The sequence below is a fragment of the Harmonia axyridis genome, chromosome 1 (genome assembly GCF_914767665.1).
Source record: "Harmonia axyridis chromosome 1, icHarAxyr1.1, whole genome shotgun sequence".
Taxonomy (NCBI): domain Eukaryota; kingdom Metazoa; phylum Arthropoda; class Insecta; order Coleoptera; family Coccinellidae; genus Harmonia; species Harmonia axyridis.
The window spans coordinates 37,352,392-37,379,434 of NC_059501.1; the positions used below are offsets into that span (position 1 = coordinate 37,352,392).

Sequence of the window (27,043 nt, forward strand, 5' to 3'; positions counted from 1 at the left end):
TAGAATTATTATTAATTTTATTTTGCCTGATATCCATAATTATTTTGAAGTTATTGAAAAAACCCTGAATATTTTGATATTTATACAGGGTGGCCACTTTTTCAATGGGATTGTATTGGTAACTTTTAAACCATAAGAGTTAGAAGGTCGGTCAAATGGAGAAAAAGTTGCATGCATAGAAGCATTATCAAGCAGTTCAAACAAATCGAGATTATCAGGGCCGGTTATCGAGATATCATAAGAAAAGTAAATTCTGTCATTTTGATTTTTCTTTTTTTCCCACTTTATTTCAAATATTATCAAAAAATGTTACAGGAATTTTTTATTCGACAGTAAATTGTTCTCAATTTGACGTAATCAGATTTCGTATCCAACGTTTCGTGCTCTCTGGGCCACCCTCAACCTCATTTTTTTCAATACGGACCTGTATATTTTATGACACTTTTCGAAATAACTTTTAACGCTGAATTCAACGATATATCATACAATGTCATTCAAAGTTGATTTTCAGGTGATTTTGACCCTTATCCAATTATCTTTGGGTCGGATCTGTAGTGAATGCAATATATCAAAAACTGCTGTTGATAAAATAGTCAAGAGACGCGAATACAATGATTTTAAATTTGAATATCAAGCCTTGCAAAACTTATATCGTAATGATATCAAAATAAAGTTCGATTCTGGAACAAATGGCAAATCCAACAATAGTGATTTCTCGCGAGAAGATTGAGAATGTATTGGAAGATATTCAAGAAGACGAAATAAGTAAATGTATAAGAAGTATGGGTTCCAGAACCGTTAAGTTCATTTTAAAAAATGGTGGACATTTCGAACACTTACTTCATTCATTTTCATTTACTTTCGAATAATCATTCGATTTTTCTTTCATTAAATGATAATTCGTTTAATTATTATGAACTGAAATATGTAAATAACTATTACTTGTTTCTTGATTTGATTCTGATATGTTCCATTTAGTTCAAGATGAGTAAGTTGATTTTCTCATCGAAATGTATTGCTTGTAGTTAATTAATCTAAAGGTATCGAAATGTAATACAGATCCGACCCAAAGGAATTTGGATAAGGGTCAAAATCACCTGAAAATCAACTTTGAATGACATTGTATGATATATCTTTGAATTCAGCGTTCAAAGTTATTTCGAAAAGTGTCATAAAATATACAGGTCCGTATTGAAAAAAATGAGGTTGAGGGTGGCCCAGAGAGCACGAAACGTTGGATACGAAATCTGATTACGTCAAATTGAGAACAATTTACTGTCGAATAAAAAATTCCTGTAACATTTTTTGATAATATTCGAAATAAAGTGGGAAAAAAAGAAAAATCAAAATGACAGAATTTACTTTTCTTATGATATCTCAATAACCGGCCCTGATAATCTCGATTTGTTTGAACTGCTCGATAATGCTTCTATGCATGCAACTTTTTCTCCATTTGACCGACCTTCTAACTCTTATGGTTTAAAAGTTACCAATACAATCCCATTGAAAAAGTGGCCACCCTGTATATTATATATATTCGGGACTGTATCCTATTGCTCTATTTCAACTAGAATCCACTCATTTAGCTACAAATGTACTCTCTGCGATAGAATGCATAAAGATATGTATCGATATCATCCTGAAGGTTTGATAGCTCTAATTAAGTTGTCATTTTCTGAATAGATTGATAATAATCATTATTTTCTGTATGATATAATCTCATATTGTTGGGAAGTATGCAGTAGGTAGTAAAAATCTACATTTTTTATTACTCAATATTTGACGGTCATTTTTGGAATATCAGATAGATGGAATATTCTGATGAGGTTATGACTTCCTATTATTTTCTATAACAGAGTGCTCGTAGAAGAGATACATTGAACATTGAAATAAATAATTGTTTCAATGCAGAATATTATTCCTTATCTCCATTATTTGATAAAAGAAATGAACATTGACTTTATGTTTCGTTTTTGTTAGAATCTTAAGTGACCATTTTTATAACACAAAAGTTATTGCAACATTTATCAACAGTTATCAACATTTGATGTAATGTTGATAGTGATTGAATCATTTCTCTGTTACATTGCGATCAATTTTTGGATCTCGTTTCCTGAACAGATTGCTTTAACATTCTGTGCCAATGCTTGTGATTTTTGAATTTGGGATCGATAAGATTCAAATCATGATAAATTTTTGGTCAAATGCAAGAATTTCTTGTCGACCGTGAACACGACAACTCCATAAAAAGCAGAATATTGAAATTTTTAGGGTATAATGCCGGATCAAGTTTGTACACATACACATACACATAATATGATCAGGGGTTCCATAAAAATGGTCGTAGCAATATCTCTAGAAATTTATTAGGATTAATAATTAGTAGAAACGTTCTGTTTGATAATCCCGACTAAAACGTCATAGCACAATAAAATTGTTAGTCTCCTCAAGTTCCCCAATTCCTAAAAATCATTTTTTTCTGAACCTCAGTCTAGTATTTAATTTTCTACTTCAAGTATTTACAATTAGTTTTTAATTTTGAAACATTTATTGGGTTCCTTTATTCCCGATTTGGTAGGAATCATGTTTACACAGCAGGTATATCGAGGATGAAATCATTATTTCTTCAGAATAATCACAGTGAAAATAATTCTCTCACTTTTTAAGTTTATATTACTGCAGCGGTGATTTCAGTTTCATATTCGCTATTACGCTGATAGAGAAATTGCATGTTTCATATTTTATGATGTTAGCTCATTAGAGGAAATCATAACATCGTTAACATTAATTAACATAAGATCCAATGAGAATAAATAATCGAGATAAAAACAAATTTGTCTGTTTGTCCAATAAAAACTGAATAAATTTCTGGAGGAACATAAATTACTTTAGATCTTCCACTGAATTAGTTTGATTTACAGAACTGTACGTCGTCAAATATTTATGTAGAGTATAGTAGCTCTTACTCTCTTGAACTCAAGAAGCAATTCAAAGTTAATTTTTATTCTTGTGAGAGCATCCTCGAGCTCTAATGGAATACGTTTGTCAAACAAGATTGGTTATTTATGATTTCACTATTCCTAACGGAAAAAAACTGAAATGCTCATTGGTTGTGTCCCTGGTTTCTTTCTATTGAATTGAGCAATGCTCTAGAAACTGAACATTCCCTTAGTTATGATTAACGATGGTAATACGTTGCGTTTTATTTCGATTTAGATTGAAAAAAGAAAAGTTCAAATTTAGTGATAATGGGATTTTAGCCAAGAATTTTGTTTATAAAAGTCTGTTTTTTTGCCATTATAAAGCAAAAATTTTGTCAATCCACATACTGATGGAAATATTCCATTGATTTTAATGAAATTCAGTAAAATAGAGATAAAAATGTATAATACTCGTACAGAAGGCCCATTCTGACACTCCTTGAAAAAACTTGTCACTTCCATTTTAATTTTGAACTCGTGAAAGAATATCAGTATCTTCTGCATATAACTATTCCACGATCTGAAAATATATTTTGAGTACCTAGTCTACCATTTTTTCTCAAGACTATATCATTAAACTTTATGCGGAAGAAATTAACATATTCAGCTTAAACAATAATGATACCAAATAAATGTCCATTGCATTCTATAAATTATCATTCTAAGAAAAACATTAAACGAAAAATTTTTTAATAACTTTCATCTGATGATAGTATGCAAAAACGGTATTTCCTTCTTTTATAGCATTATTTATTTTTTGCAGAAACTTCGTTGGCACCGTTTGTTGGAGGTTCCACATCTCAACTGATACCATTTGTGTTTTTACCTCTAAAAGGACAATTGATTTATCCAAGTAAAGAAATTGGTTTTACAGGTGAGTTTTATATATTTTTGTTCTAAAATTTGCATTCAAGTTTTTTCCATATCAGATACGAATTAATTTGTGGTGGCAATTGGAAAATCTTTCCGGTATGTTATTTATCATTTGAATATATTATTCATGACAATCATGGATAATAATAATATCTTTGCAAAATTAAATACTTGAAGTCAATGAATAATGTAATCATCAAAACATTTTTTGAATGCAAAGTCCCAAAGTGGTAATTTGAATAATATGAATAAGAAAAAGGCATCCTGATCCTTATCAGCAGTGGTAGTTCGATAAGACTGGTTGAATTTTTGGCGTGTGACGAGTATGTAACAAACGAAATTCCAGTTAAAAATTTGAGACAGATTATTCCTTTTTGAATATAGAAAGCAATGATCAACTTAGATAATTTTTTTTTGGAAATCCTTCAGAATAGGATTTTTAAACAACCGAATGATGCATTTTCTTGACAGAATACATTTATAACAGAATTCGTTATGAGTTATTTCATAATTTCATGGGAACTAATGAAACATCATGTCAAATTTACGATTTCAATAATATTTTTTTCGGAATTATGAGTTTTCGAAAATCTATGAGTTACTATTTTGAATCCTCAAGTTTGAGAATGGCATTAATTAATCTGAGGGATGAAATAAAGTGAAAAAAATAATTATTCAAATCGTATGGTAGGTACCGACATACAAGTTTTGGAACTTCAAACTTAGATTCTATGGTATACGTAATGGAATTCTTCGTCTTTTATTGATTTGTAAATGAAATAGGGAGAAAAGTAGATCTATATGAAATGAAAAATGTATGATTTAACATTACACAAGAAAATTCAAAAGAAATCTTGATAAGCAAAATGAACAAAGAAGATTTGAAACTAAATTTATTTGGAATGAAATATTATGTGATTTACACGTTGTATTTTTAATCTACCTATAGCTGAAATAGGTGGATACAGGATGTACACAGGACTAAAAATCTTCAAGGACTCCCGATCTCTTTTCGAAATTATGAGATATCAGAAAGAAGATCATAGATACATTGATTCGTTTTCGAATTATAAAGTGTTTTTGAAAAATTACTACTTCAAATAATTCGGTACATATTCGAAAAATTGTTAAATGTTTTTTTTCAGTAATTTTTATGTGTTAGAGACATAGAAGAGAGTTGGCGCTTTTTAGATGGAACACTCTGCGTTTTTCAACAGTATTAAGCCACAAATTTGTTGAAAAGCATTTCGTTACCGATTTTTCAAAAAATGTAATCCGTTTCAAAAATATTGAGTTAACCGACTTCATATTTACCTCATATAAAAATACTTTTCTTTTATTCAGATGTTCAATTCATTTTGTGTTTATTCTATGCTATAATTGAAATCAAGTAGAATATAGGGTGTTCGATTTCCAAAACACCAACCCTCTTCTACATCTCTGAAACGGTAATTAATTATCATATAAATCAATCATAAAAGTTACTGAAAAAACCTTTCAGAATTTTTCTAATACCTTAAACAGAAATCAAGATATAGCGAATTATTTAAAAGAGTCGTTTTCCAAAAACGAAGCAAAATATTTAGGATCTGATTTCTTAAATATTATTATTCCGAAAAAAGAGATCGGGGGACCTCGAAGATTTTTTCTCTAAGTCTTATAATTCTCGAGATGCTTTCAGTGAGCATCGAATTTAAGATACTCTACAATCCCTTCATCTGGAATCAAAAGTCTGCGATACCCAGAACAAGGAAGTCAGCGCGTATCATCACGATCTGTTTAATAACAATAATAGAATTCTACCGCCATTACTGAATTAAGAATTCAGTTATAAATAACACATTTGGTTGGGTTGCAATTGTAATAGTGGAAAAGTTATAGAGCTCAGTCAATTATTCATTTAGATTTAGATACAGCGGATAGAGTTGAAAAGAAGCGCAAGTTACCCGTGGACTCGTTCATGTCCAGTCTATTACGCTACCCAAGATTGCTAATAAAGCATCATAACGCCGTGAATAAATTTTACAATTCATAATTCTCAATAAAATAAAACGAAGTAATTTCCACTATGTTATGGTATTCTTTCTTCATATCATTCTTGAGCCATTTCTTCATTCCTTGTAATCCGCCAAGTAAGGACCGAATCCATTAAATATTCATAATTCTCACCTACCGTTACTTCCGCTTCTGATTTATCTTGTGTCTGGTCTCCCATACGTGCCAACGTGCATTCTGATCGTGAGGTATCCTTGTTTTTATGCGAATTAACTATACAAGGTGTTCGAAATCATTGACAAAAATGTTGTATCAGGCGTTGCGTTGCAGATAAAATGGTTTTTTCCAAATTTTTATTTACAATATGGTAGTATTTAAGAAAAACTTACTTGTGTTACTTGTTTTAATACTTTCTGGAATGCTGTCTGCGGATTGAACAAGAATATTAATCATGAAGGACTTTTGCTTTTATCCCGAGCTCTGTATTAGGTAAGTATGTGGCGCTACCATAGACGTATCAATGGGACGTATCAATTGGGATAATAAGTCTATGGGCGCAACTATTCAAGCGAAAGCTTTGGAAAATACATTCGCTTAACTTCCTCACTTTTTCCTCAAAATAAATGTCCAAATTTTAATACGGATTGAAAATTCGAGAAATATATAGTTTTCAATGTAGTTACATTCAAGTAAGACTTCAATATTCGCAATGAATTCACGTTAGATTTGAGCTTTTTTCCCAAGTTTGGAACATGCAAATTCCAGTTTAGGTTTTCATCCAGTATGAGACCTAGAAATTTGGTATGCGCGATTGTACTTAGCTTCGGATGAATTCTAATACGTTTTTTTGAAGTAATTTCCAAGGCCTATATGATTATATGAAATTAATTATCGTTTCAAGGATCCAGAGGAGAGGTGGTGTTTTTTAAATGGGACACTCGCCAATATATGATTTGATTACAATTATGTAATAAATAAGACATGAATTAAATCTTCAAATAAATGGAAAATATCATATCACAAAGGTGTCACATCCAAAGAATGGGGTCGAAAACTCAATATCTTCGAAAAACCGGTAACTCATGCTTTTCGACAAATCTGCGCCTAAAAAAATTGCTTTGAAAAATATAAGGTATCCAATTTAAAAGCAACAATTGTCCTTTATTTCTTTGAAACAGTAATTGATTTCTATGATCTGTTATGTGTTCAATATAAACCCTAAAAATTACTGAAGAAAACGTTTCAAAATTTTCGAATATCTCAAACAAAAACAACGATATAGCAAAATATTTGAATTACTCAGAAACGCCCTGTAACTCAAGAACGAATCAAGAAATCTATTGGTTTCTGATATTTTATTATTTCGAAAAAGGATATCGCTCTTTGAACATTTTTTTTATCTTATAAGTCTCTAAGACTTTAAGTAGGTTTTCAAGTGATAATATTTAAAATGGTTCACAAATATCTTCCGAATTTGAAGAATTAGATTGCTGAGTAGCGAACATGAGCCAAGAAATCCCATTTTGCAAACGAAACTTCAATAATCCAACAACGTCTACAAATAATATGAGCAAACATCTCTAGAGTCTAGGCTCCTCAAAGTGTCCTTCGAGTAATGAGTTAATGTGTATTTATCTACTCTTATTGAATTATATATTCATTATTCAACTGCTTTTGAGCAATTAATAGTATTAATTAATTATTTTGACGTTTCTAGGTAACTTTTGGGTAGTGGCGACGCCCAACACACCCCCCCCCCCAAAATTCTGCTGGCCCCCCCTTCAATTTGACATACTAAGGCGAAAAGATTAGGAGAACTATAATTTTGCTTTACTTTGGCCCCCCCAAAAAAAATCCAACCCGCTCTTGGCCACCCCTGTTTTTGAGAGCTGGCGTCGTTACTGCTTTTGGGATTTGCTACTGAAGTTCTTTCTCTATTCTTGTATTTTAGTATTTATTGTAGTAGTGGTAGATAATAGTATATTATTCAACGAGCGGTAATGTAGGTCATAACTCACGCAGATGATGTTTGCAGCACGAGCCGCAGGCGAGTGCTGTAATTCATCAAGTGAGTTATGACCATTACCGCAAGTTGAATACTATACTTTATCTACGACTATATCAATAAATACTAAGAAAAAAATACAGACTTAGAATTAAGACAGAAGGAACGGGAAATAAACATAATGTGCTCGATCCCGTACAAGAGAGATGGAAACTTAGTGCTACCAATCACAATCGAACTAGCTTCTAGCTAGAAACCTTAATAATTGCCTATAAAAATGCATTAAAATATACCAAAAAATATTCCCTGTAAACGATTACGATCTTGCTGCTACACCAATCTTGAAAATTTTTTCAAACTCCTTTATATTTTTTCGGGCAATTAATTCTGTATGGTAACATTAGCTGTTTGTCTTTTGGAAATGTATACCTTTATAATATTTCATCTTCACTATCTGAATTAATCGTTTTCAGCAAAACATTCACAATAATTAGATATCAACTTAATTTGAAAACGTCAAAAGTGACATTCCCTCGGACATTCCTCCCCTCAATAACAATAATGGAATGTTCCCTTTCGGCCAATCGAACAGAAGCAGAGAAGTATAGAAGCACAGATCCATATTTTCCAATTTATAATAGTGAGTTATAAGTAGTGAGTTATTATAAATCACGCTGTTTGTTAATAGATACTATTAATTGCTCAAAAGCAGTTGAATAATGAGTTTATAATTCAATAGGAGTAGATAAAGTATAGTATTCAACTTGCGGTAGTGGTCATAACTCACTTGATGAATTGAAGCACTCGCCTGCTGCTCGTGCTGCAAACTTCATCTGCGTGAGTTACTCGTATTACCTACATTACCGCTCGTTGAATAATATACCATTATTATTTCGGTGTTTTGGATCATTAGATTGCAGTTTATTTGCAATTTAAACTTCAGTCTGCATTACCAAAAAAACATAATGCTATTTATCGATTTCCGTCAAAACGAATAGATGCATAAGCCAGTTTAAAAAAAATTGCGGTTTTCAAAATGTTATAACATAAAGAAAATAAAAATGTTGGTGAGAATATAAAATTCGCTGCCATAGTTCCTGTCGAGAGTTTATGTAGTGGGGCTATACTAGTGATACCAATGGCGAGCACTTTGAGCTTTTGCGGTAAATGTTTACTAATACTGTTTGTTAAAAATATTTTTCTTTCAATGGAAATTATACGATCAATTAGAACATCTCTGTTTCATTAGTTTCATCGGTACCATAATTTCATAAAAAAAACCCTCTACCTTTGTGAATATTCACTTCATAGAACACAAACTGCAGGTTCATACAAATTTGAATCCATGCATACATTTGTGCTACAAAACTACCCATATTCCTAATTCAAATTCCTGATGGGGTTGCAACTCTCTGCAACTCTCTCCTGGTTGTTGCTAGTAGAAACAAGCTTTGTATCCCAGATCATGTACCCCTGTCATCAAAAATCAACCTGTATGAGTGTTTTCACAAATTCTGATTCGTTGTTGAGTTATTGAGGGTGAACACTTTTAAATGAGGCACCTTGTATAATCACCAAGTCCTAGTTGTTTGATATTTCTCTTGAGATTTTTGGGTACTATTACAGTTGTTGAGATGATAATTGGAATAGTTCTCGTTGATATCATTCCCCAATGGCGCTTTATCTGAAATTCGAGTTCCCTATATTTTGAAATTTTTTCGACCTCCTTATGACGCATGTTGTTGTTATTTGGTATTGCTACGCCGATGAGTATTGCTGTCCCTTGATATTTATCGATATACGATCCCAGTACAGTTTATAGCGTTTGTTTTCCAGGAAGGCCTCCGGTTGGTACTTGTAGTATGGCACTTTCTCAGAATGAATTAGTTCTAATATGGTTGCCAATTCTTGGTGTAGTATCTTTCCTACTGAATCGTGTCTCTCTTTATTTTCTGCAAACATTTGACATCCTCCCGTGATATATTGGATTCGCATTCATTGGACATCCATATCGGCATCGATCGTCAGTAGTAGCTCGATCCTTTTTGATATGCTCACAGTAATTTGTTGTTGAGATCACTTGATCCTGGATGACTCAAAGAAAACCTTCTTTTTCTGGATATATCACACCTGATGTGAGCCAATAGTTCGACGCTTCAATGTCGACATGATCCTGGTTCACTTCGTTGAAATGTCTTCCATGCAGGTGCTTCTCTCTCCATCTTTCCAGTTTTTCTTGGATTATCTGGTGGTTCCATAAAAATCGCTCCTTGTGAAAGTGTTGATTCATTTGATTCACCCAGTATTTTGTAGACCCTTAACGTGGCTGATTTGTCTTTGAAGTATGTTCGTAGGCTTTCTATCTACCCTCGAGCAAGTTCCATGATGTCCATCAGACCCTTGCGTCCTTTATTTCTCGGCTGTGGTATCCTCTCAATATTGCTTTTCGGATGGCTTGTTTGCTTGAATTATTATATCATTATTATAAACAGAAATAAGGTACCCCAAATTTTCAAGTCCGAGTGAATAATTAATATTTGGAAAAAATGAAAAAAAAATCCATTTTTATTATTTTGCAATATTTCATTTATGGACGGAGTATGTAGTTATTTTCAGAAATGCGATTTTTTGTGATAAAGAAAAAATCCTTTCAAGCTGAAGGACTTCACACCTGGATGATTGTTTACCATGATTGTGATTTTATAGGTTGATAACCTTAAAAACCTCAAAAACCGGAAATTATCTAACACTATTGAATATGGAAGTAGGAAGAAAATATAAGGAAAATTATTCTCAAAAGAATCGAACATTTTTTGCCAGTACAACATCGGAATATTTCTAAATGAAAACATTTTCTTATCCATCTTCGAATTCAGGCTCATATTTCTTGACCCGATTTTTTTTTCAGTGAGTGTTTTAAAGCGATTGATGACATCGCACGTATACACTACTGCTTCATAATACCAAAAGGGAAATTAAGTCCAGCGAAATGCCTCAAGTCTGTGCCTTTTTAAGTTCATTAAGTGCTGCGGAAATGACGGTTTTGCGATTGATGACGATTATGTTGATCCAATTAGGTAATAACATGTGATAAATAAAAACAGCAGTTTCTCGGTAAGTCGGCAATTAAATTATTTACACCGCTGTCAGTATCTATATATAACGTTTCTTTAACGCCTATCTGTCACAACAGATGTACACCGATAACACTAAATCTCGACAGGTGGAGTGATTGGTTCAGATCAATTGAATTATTGGTCAGCACCAAGTGATGATTCACTCAGTATTATCGATTTTGTTGAATTTTTATACAGGGTGCTTCACCGGAATGGCCTTTTAGACGTTTATCGAAAACTAATCATAATTTTGTGCTGAAAATTTGCATATCAGGGTTTGAGACAATGATCTTCCTCCCTAAAATATTTTCAGATCTCTACAAATTCCGGTTATACCGGAAACAGACTACTACTTCCTTATTTCAAATGGCACACCCTGTACATTACTGCATCATTAGATACAGTCCATTCAGGAATTATTGACATCCCGGGTGGCTTTGGAAAATCGAAATTAAGTTGGTACTGGCTCATTCAGTAACATTTTGAATTGCAGATTTCGGGTTGGCATTGGAAATGTCATTGACAGGAGGTTAGATTTCAGTTTGTTTGTGTTATTGGTTTTGATCGAAGAAATTTTGAAACTTAAGAGTTGTATCGATTTCAAACACACATTGATTAGTTTATTTGAGTATTTCTCACAGTACTGTTTGAAAAAAGAAGAAGGCAAGTCATTACAACCTGGATTATTAGTGGAAGAAAACATGTGCAATAGGATTTCACCTTCAAAGAATCATTGAATGATTTGATTGTTACCAAAAGCCGAGCCAAAAGCAACCAATATATCAGACTGGATGAAATTTGACCGAAAAGCATCTGGATTTTAATCAATCAAGGATAACATTACATAAACTTAATAGGTTACAAGTTCAAAACAGTTAATAAAAGGAAAATTCTTATTGATAAACAGAAAAATATAATAAGTTGAGTACGATTTTATGGTGAATACAGAGAATATTTGCAACAAAATGTGAAATTCATTGATCTGGAGGAAACTTGGTTATTTGAAAATGCCAGCATTATTCAACTGTGGACTCTAGAAAGAAAACAGAATGTTTTTCAAGTATATTCAAGGGTAAAAGTAGAAGGAGCACTATTTTGAATGCTGGATATTTGGATTTTTACCTGGATGTTTTGTTTTGACAGTAGTGATCATGAAGATTATAGAAATCTATGAAGAGAGAATTATTTTATAATTAGATTGCTAAACAAAGTCTTGGAATTGCATCTATAGTTTATTTATATTCCATATTGAAATTAAGTATTGTTATACCTGGTTTTTGTTCTTCAATAAGTAATCCAAAAATCTAATAAATTCCAATTGCTTTATAGAATTTTTACTGATTATTTAATCGAAAAATATATTCAGAAGAGTAACTTCAAGAATTTCTTCACCTCTTACCCACTTAACGATAATGATAGAATGCAATAAAATTTTAAAATTCACAAATTAAAAATAATTTCATGCATAAATGCTTTTAGTGAGTGAGTTAAAGCTGTTATGGGCAAAATAATTTATGTAATTTAATGGAAACTAGTATAAAAGCATTTCAATAAAAAACAGAAAACTCGAGTACAAATAGTACCTATATTTTTCATACAAGTTTAATCAATCATTCATGTCATGAACAGTTTCAATAAATAGTGACTTTAGAAAGTAATTTACACATCGGATAAATTGGTTCCAATTTTAAAAGTTACAGTAGATACAACTGTGATGTCAAAATTTTTCATAAACTGAATGGATTCTTTGAATTTTATTTCTGTCTTATTATGATATGGCTCTTCCATTCACTAAGCTACACTAGATATTTAAATTTATCAACCAGTTTTTTCTGTTTTCTTCACCAGTTTAGACACCACAGTTAAAATGATCCATAAGAGTTATTTGATAAGAATTTTGAAAGCAGGTTGGTATCCAGTGTACATCAGTAATGCAACAATTTTTGAAGAGCCTTTGGTGAAAAGGAATATGCATATTTTAATGATCTTCAATGGGATCTTTCATGGGCGATTCTTAAATGAATAGATATCTCTTCATTGGATTTCCTTGAAATGAGATAGCATTTCACTATATTTTTACGTTATATAATCTGAATTTCAATTTATGAAATCATGACTGTATGCGTCCCTTCGTCATAATCGTAATTTCGAAAATTCAGGATCTTTCGGATACAAAAATGATGAAAATAATTTGAACTGGTTATTTCTATGATGAACCATAGCAATTTTTAGTGATATTTTTGTAACCAGAAATAAAGCCCCGACTAGACGTTCATGGCCTACTTCGATGTCAATAATTCCTGAATGGACTGTAGGTTTTTTTAGGTATAGGGTTTGCTTAAGTAACCCCCACTATTTTTGTACGTAGAATCGACTGAAATAATAAAAAATATAGGTTCTAATTTGAAAATATTGAATTTTGATAAATTTGAGTTGTCCAAGTTCATGAACTTCTGATAACCACCCTGTATATTTTGGTCCAAACCGCAAACAGGCTCATAATACTACGTATTTGCAGAATCGAAAAAGAAAAAGATTTTTTCGAAAAAAGATTTTTCTGCCGAAAAATTCCAGAAAACGTGAGTCCTCATCGCCAACATTTTTTTCATAAGAATCCCATCAACTCATGAACCGTTGAGTTTTTACCCAAGGTATGGCATATTGCCGAAATTTTCGTCAAAAAAGCTATCTAATGATGCAATAATATACTGGGTGTACCATTTGAAATAAGGAAGTAGTAGTCTGTATCTGATATAACCGGAAGTTGTAGACATCTGACAATATTTTAGGTAGAAAGATCATTGTCTCAAACGCCATATGCACATTTTAAGCTCAAAATTATGATTAGTTTTCCATAAACGTCTAATAGGCCATACCGGTGAATCACCCTGTATAAGCAGCATATGATATCTTTTGAAAAATTACAAAACGTCACTAGGTCGATATTCAAATGAGAATTTTTATGTTATATTTATGCAGCGTGTCAAAAACAATGCAACAAACCCATAGTTTTTTATTTATTTTTTTTTATAGTATATCCTTGCATTCGATATATCACAATCAATATTTTTCCAAAGATATAAGCTCCAGAGAGGTTGATTCTAATGATTTTGATTTCCACATAATGGTCGGAAAAGCTTATTTAAATTGAATTTAAATTGTAATATTCAGATTGACTACATATTCCTTCAGATGAACCATATTTAATTTGGTTCAAAAGAGATTTTTCCTGTTACTGCAGCAAAAAAGAGGAATAAAGGAATTCAGCATCTACTTTAAATTCCAACACCTTGTGTAGGAGTTATTCAAAAGGTATTCCCGGCTGTCAAGCGACCAATTATAAATATCATGAACCGACGTTTTAGGTATACAAAAAAGAGTGATACCAACATTATCAACTGAAATTACTGTTGTTCTCATCCTGAAATTCGTATCGAAACTCGGAAACCTGGCGAAAAATGTAGATTATAGGCTCATTGAAATTCGTGTTTTGTCCTCGACATTGCATATATTTCACCGAATTTAAATACGAACAAGAGAATAAAATGAAATTCGAATACTGTGGTAACATGGTGATAATGACACTTTGTATCAACTGATAGGTAGAAAGAAATGTTATTGGTTGTACTGATTTTTGAAAAACTAAATTACTTGCCTTGTATTTGTGGTTCTGTATAGTTTCGACATTCTACTGGAGTTGAAAAAGAATACATACAACATATAGAAAAATATATGAAATGAATCCGTGAAATCATATTAAACTATAAAAATTATCTATAATTGTTGAATGATTCACGGAATAACATTTTTAATCCTATTAATTATACAGTAGTTTAGCTCCTGTCATAGTTTTTCCATGCTTATATGTTTATTCAACTGCTTGCAATTATTCGTTGATCAACCAGATCAACCAACTAGTTTTCATAGATTACGTGATTATTTAATTTTACAACACCAGAAGAAGGCATCAATGAAAGATAAATATTGAATGTGGCCATCTAAAGCCCAAACTGAATGTGAATACCCGTACCAAATTTATTTGAAATTGGATGAAAATTGTAGAAGTGAAAGTTGTTACAAGGATGTGTCGACACACAGACCTTCAGACAGACATGAAACCAAAGTTTTTCGGAATGGTTTCGGTCTGATATGCATTTTACGAGTGGAAACTTTGAAATCTAGGAAATAAATTTTGGGTCATCTCAATAGATTCGGAAGTAATTGGCGATACCGATCAAGATGCAGAAGAACCAAATATTTATTTCAACAAAATTTTCCTATTATCATCCCAATGAATATTTTATATTTCATTCAATCATTTATCGAACAAATTGTGGTGGTTGTAAGCAACTGATCATAATTAAAAGGAAAGTATTGTCGAATTCCTGCATACCTAACTTCTTTAAGTGTTTCTTTAACCTGGAACTGTCGGCCGATGAGCATATGGGACGATAAAACATGTTTTTGTGAGAAACGGATTTCAGAAAAAATGTTGTTCTTTCGAATTTTTTTGTGCGTGAAATCTCGTTTCGAATTCAGTGAAAGAATTCTGCGGAAAAACGTACAAGACACTCAACTGAACAATATAGCCGTATAATGGCTACATCGACCCAATTAGTGAGAATTTATGATAACAAAGTTGGCTTGTTTTCAAAGAAAACAAATTATCGACAAAAAGACGGAAATATCCTCTAGGATGACATTTTCTAGTAGTTTGATTATGGTTTTTTTATTGATGAGCGGATTATCTATAGTTTTAGTCGAAAAAGTCTTTTAATTTTCATTTATTGGCATTATATCTATCACTTTTCACATTTAATTTTTCATCAAATATATTTGCAAGGATTTACATAATCTGCTCTATGATTTTTCATTTATTCCAAAGACCAATTTCATTCCTTACCGAATTGCATATTTGAAATTAATCCATATATCACATTTTGAATGTAAAATAGAATCTCTTCATTATCAAGAAATATTATTCGATCTAATATATTTTTTCAATCTTCTTAGTTAAATGGGAGGAAAAATCAATCAAAATATGTGAGTTGGATTTTCATTTCGAAACGTGAATTTTCTGGAACAATGTTTTCAAATGTTTTGTTGTCATTCGAATGCTTCTCTCTCCTAAGTATAGTATTTGTCCCATATTGAACTAGCAGTTTTCTCTCTTTTAATACACATGGGCAAAGTTATAACTTGCCTTCTTAACGGTTAATCACACAGACCAATAAAATGAAGGAAATAGATGTGTCGGAAATACAAAAACTGATTTTAAATGGTTTTAATGTGATGTTTTCAAAAACGCCACCAGAATTTTTTATCAGCGCCAGTTTTGAGATAAATGTTAATTGATGTCAGTTCTGATACTAGCCAAAAATAGTTAAATAAATATATCTTTTTCGGTCAAAATAGAAATTTTCTAATCAAAATCTAATTAGCCAAATAATATGCATATACTTGCAATTATAACAGAATCAACCATATTTTACTAGGTTAACCGGGCCTTCTGAATACCATACAGTATATTATTTTTCTGTTCTTAGAATTGCATATCCTAGCTTTCTCCTGAGCTTTTGTCGAAAAATATCTATTTCAATCCATGTGTTTTTTAAAACTGGCAAAATTGATAGAGAAATAAGTTGAAAATGAAAATGCTTAATGTCGCATATCTAAAAAAATATTAAAAATAGATATTGCAGACGATATTTTAGGGCTATTTCGGATTCAACACTCAAACTCGATGTGAGTTCTATTCGAATCATATTTACGGAACACCCAGTATGTGGTTGTGACAGACCTGCAGATTGAAACGGACTGTTAGATGCGGAAAGCAATACGTGAGGTATAGCTAAACTGCCTATGTCTTGGAATGTAGAGGGTCCCAGCACAGGTTGTTAATGTCTCTAGATAGTTGAAGAAGAACCATTTCAGATAAGTATTCCCAATAGTTCCATATTAGTGGGAATGCCACGCGTTGGATTTGCTTTAAAATGCCCGCAATGTTACCATAAATTGTGAAGTACTCTACTGTACAGACGTTTATTTATCAGAGCTCTGCTACTTTATAACTGAGAATGAAACTCGTTTGGTCTAAGAATAATACAGAATATGGAATCATTCAGTTATATGATGGAGTCATTTCAGATACATAGCTAGAAAGTTGGTTCTCAAATTCATTCATATCATAATATGTATCCGAAGTTATTGCTTCACCCTCAGAGTAATAAACATAGATAGAGGGAGCATATGTAATTTTCATCAGTAAGCAAATTAATTTTGTCCCCAACATAAACTATCAAATTCGACATGAAGCGCGCGGAAATGAAAACATATCAGTGATAGGATATTTCACTCAATTCGCGATTTTCTCCATGAAGAACGCACTTCTTATGTCCCATAGTAAATCAACGTTTCATATCAACTCAAAATATAGTGAAATAAATACCTAAATATATCAGAAATTCAGAAAACAAACTTCAAGCGCGCCAAACGACGTGAAACAATCGATGACACTATGTGAGAGCAAAAGCTGCCAAACCTTGGGTTCAGCAGGTAGATAAAGAAAATAATAAATATTCTGCTTATTACAAATTCGACAATTAGGAAAAACATCGGATTCCAAATATTCAAATTTGCATATTCAATCGGGGATCATTCAAATTAATATATTTCATTCAATATAGTATACCTTCATAACGATATGGTAAAATTGTGGATTTGGAAATATAACACAATCCGACAACGTAATCTAAGCATGTTGGGGACATATAAAAATTGCTTATACTCTCTCTATTTATGTTTATTTTTCTAAGGCTTCACCTATAATGTAGTTCTTCCAAAATTAGACACTTACGTCAAACTCATTATCAAAGCAACTTGAGAAACATCTTATATGTTCGTGCTGCAAAATTCAAGACTTTTCTTTCCACAAATCTTGTTTCTTCCGAAAAATGACGTAACATTTTCAACACATATTATTTGCAATGCAGAATTGTTGACATAATCTTGGTGGTTAAACATTTTTATTCATTTCGAACATCACAATAGAATTGAGATGCATCGAGTCATAGTGATGTTCATCTTATGAGGGAAATTCACAGTTCAATAATTCTTTAACTAATCGCTCGAATATTTTCAAATTTTGAAGTTTTGTCACCCTTTACTATCGCCTTCCTTCAATATTTCTGAAATCGAGTAAATCAGATCCGGAATGGGAATTTTCAGACTTTTCCTATTTTCGTGAATATTGGATCACACTGTACGTGAACATTATGATTTTCTTCTGTTTTCGTTACCACAAATAATGAATTCATAATAAATTTTTGAATCTCCTCTGTTTGGCACTGTTATACATTTCCTTATGAAAGAAATTTCACAGTTTTTTCAGATTTCTCCCTTCATAATACCTTCCCTAAATTTTCCTCAAATTATTCAAGAAAACTTTCAATCAACGAACTGGATAAAGAATAGAACAAAAACAGCAAATATGTTGAAATATTTTTACTTGAGAATCAAAACAACACGATCTATTTGCCAAGATATATATGGTCTTGTGGCAGGCAAGTTGCAGGCGATTAAATGAAAATAATTTAATCACCGAGACTGAAAAGTTCGCAGTGAGCAGGTCTTATAGTTTCCGAGAAAAGCGGTGTTAGATGTACGACAGATGACAGAATTTTGGTTTTTAAGTATAAATTTCAGATTATTCAATTTTTGAATAATATCCAAGCAATTGAATTTGTTCAATTTTCAAGACCTAATGTTTTTCCTGGAATACAAACCGGTATTGGGTACTCACCTTTAATGAACATAACTTGTAACTGTAGCGAGGTATGACAAGGCGTTATGTGTGAGGTATTGTGAAATAGGTGGTACTCGCCACTAGGTGTGCTTAATCAGAAACAAAATCGTACCTAACTTGTAATCTCGGCGATACGATTGATTCGTTCAGTATTATCCAAAAGCGTGAAGAATGAAATGAGATAACTTCATCAATACTAATAAGGTTCTTGTGGTGTATGTTTATGAACCATTATCTGAGGCTGATATCTATAATATAGCCGTTACTCCGTTACACTGAATTTCGAATATTCTGATTCATGCAGAGCATTTTGCTGATCTCCTCAAGTATAATCAAATGAACTTTGATTCGGTCGATTCAATAAAAATAAGTTTTCTAATCGGACAATCAATTATTCCTATTGATATGAAGAATATAGTAAGAATATACCTAGTGCATAGTACTAAATTCAGGAAATATTTATTCTGATGATATTTGAATCGTATCAATTGAGGGATTATTTGGTTTGAAGGCTTTAATTCTTCGATTTTTTCGCCATTTATTTTTTTCCTTGTTACTTGCAAATTTTTGTATTACATTTTCATTTGTATTTTTGGACACCATTTCCAATCTGTATAAACTGTATTTGGAAATAAAGTGATTATTTATCTATTGTTGATTTGCTTATCTTGTTTACGACGAATTATTGATGTTTAAAAACTATAACCAAAACCTATATTTATGTACTAGGAATAAATTGCAGCAAGTAACAATACAAGTACAATGTTTCTTTTTAGATTTTGACATATAAAGTGTAACTTTATATGACAATTTTTAAAACTTATTGAAGTTTGAAACGTGACTATACTTGACGTGAAGTTAGGTCCTACTTTTTCGAAAAAAAAAACTTTTTTTGAATGCGTTAACTATTCGTAACACCAGAATTTTTATTTGTACCTCAAGGATACTGGTAGAAAAATATCGCATTCTTTTTGATTTTTCTCGAAAACAAAATCAGTTTGAAAGGTGATCGTAATTGTAAGACTGAATTATTTGAATTTGATGTATCTACTATCATGATGTATTATCAAAATTTATAAATTTATAAAATTTCATCATATGAATTGAAAAAATTATTTGAAAATATTAACAGAATTTGAACAATTAGGGTATGGACCCAGCTGACAAATATAAACAGTTTTTTGTTTGGCATAAATTTTCGTATTTTTCATGTAATTTTCTATATATATATATATGTGACATTCTTTTGTTTAATGGAATTCTCCACATAACCCTTAGAAATTGTATTAGACTTCCATCCCCCATGCTTTTTACGAAAAATAGTGATTGCAGTGATTTTACGAAAAATAGTGATTGCAGTGATTTTACGAAAAATAGTGATTGCACACACTGTTTGCACAACTAACTATTTAGAAATATTATTAACGTTTACATTTCTCTCAATAGTAACATTGAAAAGATCAGATCGGAAAAATAAGGTATAGAATTTTAAAGATCTGTTGAGGCATGAAATCTTCAAATTTGATTCGTCAGATTTATGATTGCATGGATCCATAAACCTTGTCAGTAGAAATCATGCCCTAAGAATAAAATTTGTAATGAATTGATAATAATGGGGACTTAGGATGGTCCATTTGAATTTTAAATAAATATATGTGCCCAAATATTTATATCTACCTAAATAATGACCAATACCACAAGTTATGAGGAAAATCATTTTTTGAGTTACAAACTTTGAAACTTTTTTTTTGGTTAATTTTCATTTTGCTAGAACAAAATGAAAATTGAACAAGCCTCATCAAAAGTAATGAAAAGCCTCTTTACAAATAAAATGCAGCATTTTTCATCCGAATAATGAATACTGTGACAACTTCTTTTGAAATTTTTCTTTTCTTTGTGTAGAATGTATAGTTCCTATAGGATACAGGTCAAACTGTTCATTGTTAGTTCATCGGCCCACCGTTATATACCAGTTTTCGACTCAAGAGATGAAATAATACCTATCTATGAATTTTACTTTTCTTAAATGCACAGTAGTTTAACCGATTAAAATAATTGGTTTCGAAGGAATCTGTCATTTTCATTAGGAAACCGCAAGAATTAGCTGGGACAACATCTGTTTTCCAGGATTATGTAAATTTCGAATCCATTACAAGATGTATCAAGAGAATTCTTCATTTAGTATTCGAAAATTCATGTGGTCTCCAACATATGGTATCGAATATACCGGTTGAATATAAAGTTAATACAAAATTTTGATAAAATCTCACATTTATATCAAACTCATTTATCTATTGCATAAAAACCAATTTTTTTAATTATCGATGAACATATTTGGAAAGAAATCATTATTGGCAGAATTGACATTAATAAGATCTGTAAACGTGGATGTTAAGTTTCAAAAATAGAATTTTCGAAGTTTGCATTATAGAAATATTCCTGGAATATTTTTGACAGCCAAACAACCTCGAAATTTTCGGACTTGTTTCAGTTTTTGTCTCATAAATTGTGTGAAAATTTGGTTTTGCACGAAAACATACAGTTTCCAATCAAGATAAGATTTTCCATAGATTGAGCTCAATTGCATCCGTGTAAGTCCAATAGATCCCAAAAAATTAGACTGCATACATTGTCGAAGTTGGAAAATAGCATTTCTTTAAAGTAATAACATGAATGCAACACTTTTGCGCGACAAATGGTGCTTAGCCATAAAGTTATAATTTTAGACCGGTTTTCAATGAAAATTATTGTTAGATACGGGGTGAGTCAAAAATTATTCAAAATTTAAATCGTTTAGTTCATAATTCACCCTGTAGTTAAAAAAATACTCAATTACTGAAGAAAGCACCTTGTATATGAGAATAAAACTATTGAACTGCTTACTGAGAATGATAAGAAATATATATGATTTCAGAATTTTCAAAAATCAATTTTTTCGATTATTACTAAATGTGATCCCTATACAATAGCTGAATTTAGAAGTTACTGTGATACATTATTGTACTGAAGTTTCTATTGTTATGAAATCTCATAGTGTTGATGTTGTGGTTGTTATAACTTTGACTTGTTTTCTCTTCTTTGTATTTCGCTATTTGGTAACAATCAAGTATTCGGGAAATAAAATCATATTCTATTCTAATGTCAAATAGTATCTATTGGCTTTGCTATGACCTGTTGTCAAATAGTTGTATACAATAAAAATTTCATACAGAGTAACGGTTTAGAAAAATTAACCCGTGAGATTTATTCCATTAGGCTGCTGCCTGCTATAATATATTCAAAGTCACTCGAACTAGTCATAGTATAATTCACTGGTCCCAACAGAATGTCTGTAAACTTGGACAACCTTGTTTAATCTAAATATTCTGGCTTCCTCCAAGTAACTTTGGTTATACTATACTTTCAGTTCTACTCATCTTTTGGATGGAATATCATTAATCTTACGAGGAAAGCAATAAGCAAGAGAATTTAAGAGGAAATTATTAAGCTTCAATATGAGCACAAGTCGGTATGACTTATAGTTTACTAGTAATCAGGAAAAAATGGAAACTTGAGTTGTTAAAAAGACAATTAAGTGTCTACTATAATTAAATTACGTATCTACAAGTGAACATAAAATTATCTGATTTTTCGGTGGGGTGTATTGGGACTGTTGCAAACGCCAGATGAATCCACCACAATATGAATGAATAGTTATGCAATGCGTTATCAGTTTTGAAGCTGCAATTAACACAAGCAAAATGCAGCTAAGAACCTATTCCAAATTCCTCTCACCATTAGTTAATTAATATCATGCGTTGGTGAACTGGGTCTCAAATGAGTCTTCGCTATAGGGCGCTATTAAGTAGTCCACCTCTTCTTTTCAAAGACTGCAAAGAGCAGAAAACCAGTGACCTAATCTTTGTGCATGAGAACATTTGAGTAGACAGGCCTTGGGGTGATGGGATGACTCCATACCAAAGTTAGAACTCCGAGTTTGGAAAGGAATTTTCTGTCCAAGCTGTTGGCTGAAAATTAGCAGTGCTATGCCTGAATTAGTGGAGACACAGTAACAAACTATACACAGGAAATTGGTCCTCTTAACTTTTCCAAGCTCATAATAGCCTTTGAGAAGTCTCACAGAGGACTGGGACAGTCGGATAGAAATAATACAAAACATTAAATTGGCCATGTTTTGCTATTTTTCCAACACCAGCCGAGAAACCCTTCATTGATCTCGAATCTCTTCTGATGTGCTGTTATTTTCGGTATGATTGCTGCTGCACAGCCTCTTGGACTAGTGGCAGACGAGCAACTAGCATTTTGGCCGTTGCTGCGGACCTAATAAACAACTCGTATCAAGATCAGAGGTATTATTAATACAAATTTTTAATTTTTCTCTTTATTTTTATCTTTTTGATTTTTGAAACACTATTCATTGTTGTGAAATCCATCGAACCCAATAGTAAAAGATCTGACAGCAGGAAAAATTTATTTCCTTAATGTATTTGGTATCTTGACAACATCAAATTTAGTTCAGAAACCATGAGAACAATCAGCTTTATTATCAGAAAAGACACCATTTTTGTCAATAATAGTCAAATCCGAGGTCAAATCTCCCAAAACCTTAAGAATTAATTTTTAACGACTAATAGGATTCAATATATTTCTTTTTATCGTGGTTTTCTGTACAACTTTATACCGAAAACGATGTAGAATATCGATGAGTATCTTCTCATTCAATACAAGTTGATGACTTTGAAAAAAAAATTTTCTTGATATGGCCAGAACGACATTTTCTCATCGAAAGATTTCATAATTAGCGAATGAAACTATGTTTTGGATCTTGCTTAATTTTTGCGGTAGCCATATTGAAACAACATTCTTTTTCGACATCATTTAAGCTTCCAATTAATATTATCTTCAGGGGAAAAAGTTGTTTTTTTCACAATATGATATCAATTAGGAACATCTCTTATGGTTGGAAGTATTCCCTTTCGTTCATTATAAAATTGTATCCATATTTTGAGCGTAACAATCTGCCATATGGGCTGACAAAAAAATTTTTTTAAACATAATTGACTTTTTAATTCACTTAATCATAAATTGGATTGATTTTTCATGAGATATTTAACCAGATATTCGAGCTCACATCTTGAACATTACAAGTAGCACATGACTAGTGCTTCCCAATTAAATCCAGTCAGTCAATTTTTATAACTGAGTCGAAATCATGCTTCTACAAAAGAATACTTCCATATTGAAAATAATGATCTGGTAATCTGATTATTCCTTCACACAAATTTGACATTAAAGTTGATGACTGTAAAAAGAAATTAACTTTTTTCTTGCTCTATGATATTCTTCTGAACATTGTTAATTTGTTAAGATAATACTTTCCTCTTTAATTCTTATTATTTGTTTATAGAATTTGAATATTTCCTCAAGTACTGAATCCAAATATAATATATATCTTCTGCAAAAGCCACTTTCAACAATCTGTGTACTCTTGACATAGACTGGCCAATTATAGGACCATTATTGATTTGCAATTGTTGCGTAGGTTTTTGTGTTATTAATGTATATGTACATGTACATACAAATATCCACAGGTCCCAAACACGGGAATCCCTCAAGGAACTGTTCTTGAACATGGATTGTTCCTCATTTCCATAAATGAAATTAGGAATCTCCCTAATAAAAATGTCATCTCATATGCAGATGATTCGGTAGTAACGTTTGAGGGAGAAACTTGGGATGAAACTTATGGAGCAACTGAAAATGGCATGAGATTGATAAATGCATGGCTGACAAAGAGTTTATTGAGTTTGAATTCGGCAAAAACAAAATTCATTTCATGCTCATTGACTGTCAATGGTCAACCAGGTAACCTCTAAATGCGTTGACATCTGCGATTGTAGTTGTCCTAACATCTCTAGGGAAAACTCAATTGGGACTCATTGTTGATCGGTTTTTACGATGGGACATGCAGGTAGTATTTTTGACTAAACGATTGAAGCAATTTTATTATGTATTTTACAATTTGAGGAACATGTCTGATAGATAGCTTTATCGTGTGTATGATGCTGTGGTCGGATCAGTACTAAGATATGGTATTACACTGTGGGGTGCTATGTTTCGTACTCATTCAAAACACTTGTAAGTTGTCCAACATAGTATTCTATAGATCATTCAAAAAGTTGGAAGACTTTTCAATACTGATATGTTATATACCTGTTATAGGGCAGTTGTTTTGGATTAAATTGTTTTTCAATGTAGCAAATATTTATGTATTCATATTTGTTGATCGGAATGTATGAAAAACAAGCTTTGCTTAGGTCATATACATTTATGATTGGATACTCATGTATTGAAGAATATTGTCAATTTTATATTGTGATGAATACATTTGAATTTGAATAATGAATACTCTCAAAATTTGAATTTTCGAAATTTCATGCGAACTAAAACATCCCAAGAAAATGGCATATTTGAATATTATAGATAAGTAGATATACTAGAAACATTTTTCAATTTGAGGAAATGTCTGATAGTGGTGGTCCAATAACATTTATTCTTCCTCCGCTGAAGGATGTGGTTTTCTATTCCGCATGCATATCCGTGCGGAAAAGAAATAGCACTGTGTGGGAAAGTGACTCTGACTTCTGACTTAAAATGCGTTTGGAAAAAGAGTTGAGAGCGCAAGCTTGTAGAAAAATGACGTAAAAAATGCCATTAAAAAATAAATGACAATCAATTTTTTTGACATATTACATGCAGAAATAAAAAAAAATGACAAAAGTTCGACATCGTGAAGCAATTCATGACAAAATGCATGCTTAACTTATAAGATTAAATCAATGGCAGAAGGTAGTAGGAGATGTAGTACAGTTTAAAAAAAAAAAATTCTTGGTATCTGGCAAAGAAATCGAACATTTTGACAAGAGAGAAAAGTAGAATATTCTTTTAAAACATCAAAAATTACTTAATTATGCGGACTCAATTCTTCAAATTCGTTTGTACAAAATATTATAGTGTAACAATAGGTTATATCTAATCGAGAGTGTTAGATTATGATCTATGACTTCTTTGCCATCTCTACTCACTGTTTATGCAGCTAAAAAAGTGAATGGATTTCTAGCATTAGGTATAAATTTGACAAAAATTATTGAGGGAATGTTTAGAAGAAATAGATAATATTATAATTTCATAATCATAATATACAGGATCCTACAATAGTGCGAACCAGACATCTTAGCAATTCCGTTGGAAATCAGGCTCCTTGTACTTCCATTTCTGCATCTCAGAAATTATTTTCTAATATACAGGGTCTTCTTCTACTTGCTTATGCTCAAGAAAATTTTCTTTATATCTTCGCCTTAATCATTCAATATGGAGGTTATCACTTCAAAGTTTGCGGGGTCTTTCGATGCTCCTGCGTCCAATCGGAGATATGTCTCTCGTTATTCTTTCAGCATATTCTTATCCATGCGGTTGATATGTTCATTTCACCCCTTCTTCCTCTTTGGCACCAAATCATTGATGATATCGACTCCGTATGTTTTTCTGATGTTGTCGTTCCTTACGTGATCCAATAATGATTTCCCCGCTATATTGCACAGCACTCTCATTTCTGTTGTTTTCAGTATTTGGGCATTTCTAGAGGTTTCTGGTCTTCAGATTCATTCCATTCCTTGATTTACCACTCCATTTTCCCTAAGTCTAGGTTTCTTGGTAGATCTCTTTCAATATCAGCTAGTCCCTTAATATCATCTACACATGCTACTCCATGTATATCTACTTTCTCCAGTTTTAAATATCCTACATGAAATTTATTCAGTTTAGTCGTGCATGTCTCAATAATTTTATCGATGTATGCCATGAACAAGAAAGGATTTGAATTTCCTGTCTGTCTCGATACTTTCGATCATTCAAATTTTCTGATATATTATTCTGATGAATCACACAACATCCATTGCAACTATGGACATTTTTAAGTACCCTGAAAATTAGGTGACATTGAAAAAGTGGGAGGTGGGTTGGTTGCAGGTTGTCAATTGTATAAAAAAATTGAATATGAAAAATTCATTCTAAGATTTGGAGATTGAACTGAAGGTCTAAGTAAATACTAAAGATGTTGAAAATGAATAATTTTGAATATCCAGTTTTCTTTCAGGTAATCCTAGGATATCCGATAGATTCTCAATATTTGATTCAAAATTATAAGAAATATTCAACAGAGAACCCAGTCAACCTCTAACTTCCCATTGTACTTCTTGAATACGTTTTC

General features: G+C 31.8%; 1 protein-coding gene across 1 annotated transcript in view; it reads left to right on the top strand.

The window, feature by feature from the left end:
• Positions 1 to 27,043, top strand: part of LOC123676793 — a 118,988-nt gene that overhangs the window by 78,570 nt on the left and 13,375 nt on the right. Inside the window, exon 4 of the mRNA XM_045613015.1 lies at positions 3,745 to 3,855. Coding sequence (XP_045468971.1) covers positions 3,745 to 3,855 — 111 coding nt within the window. The remainder of the gene's footprint in view (positions 1 to 3,744; positions 3,856 to 27,043) is intronic.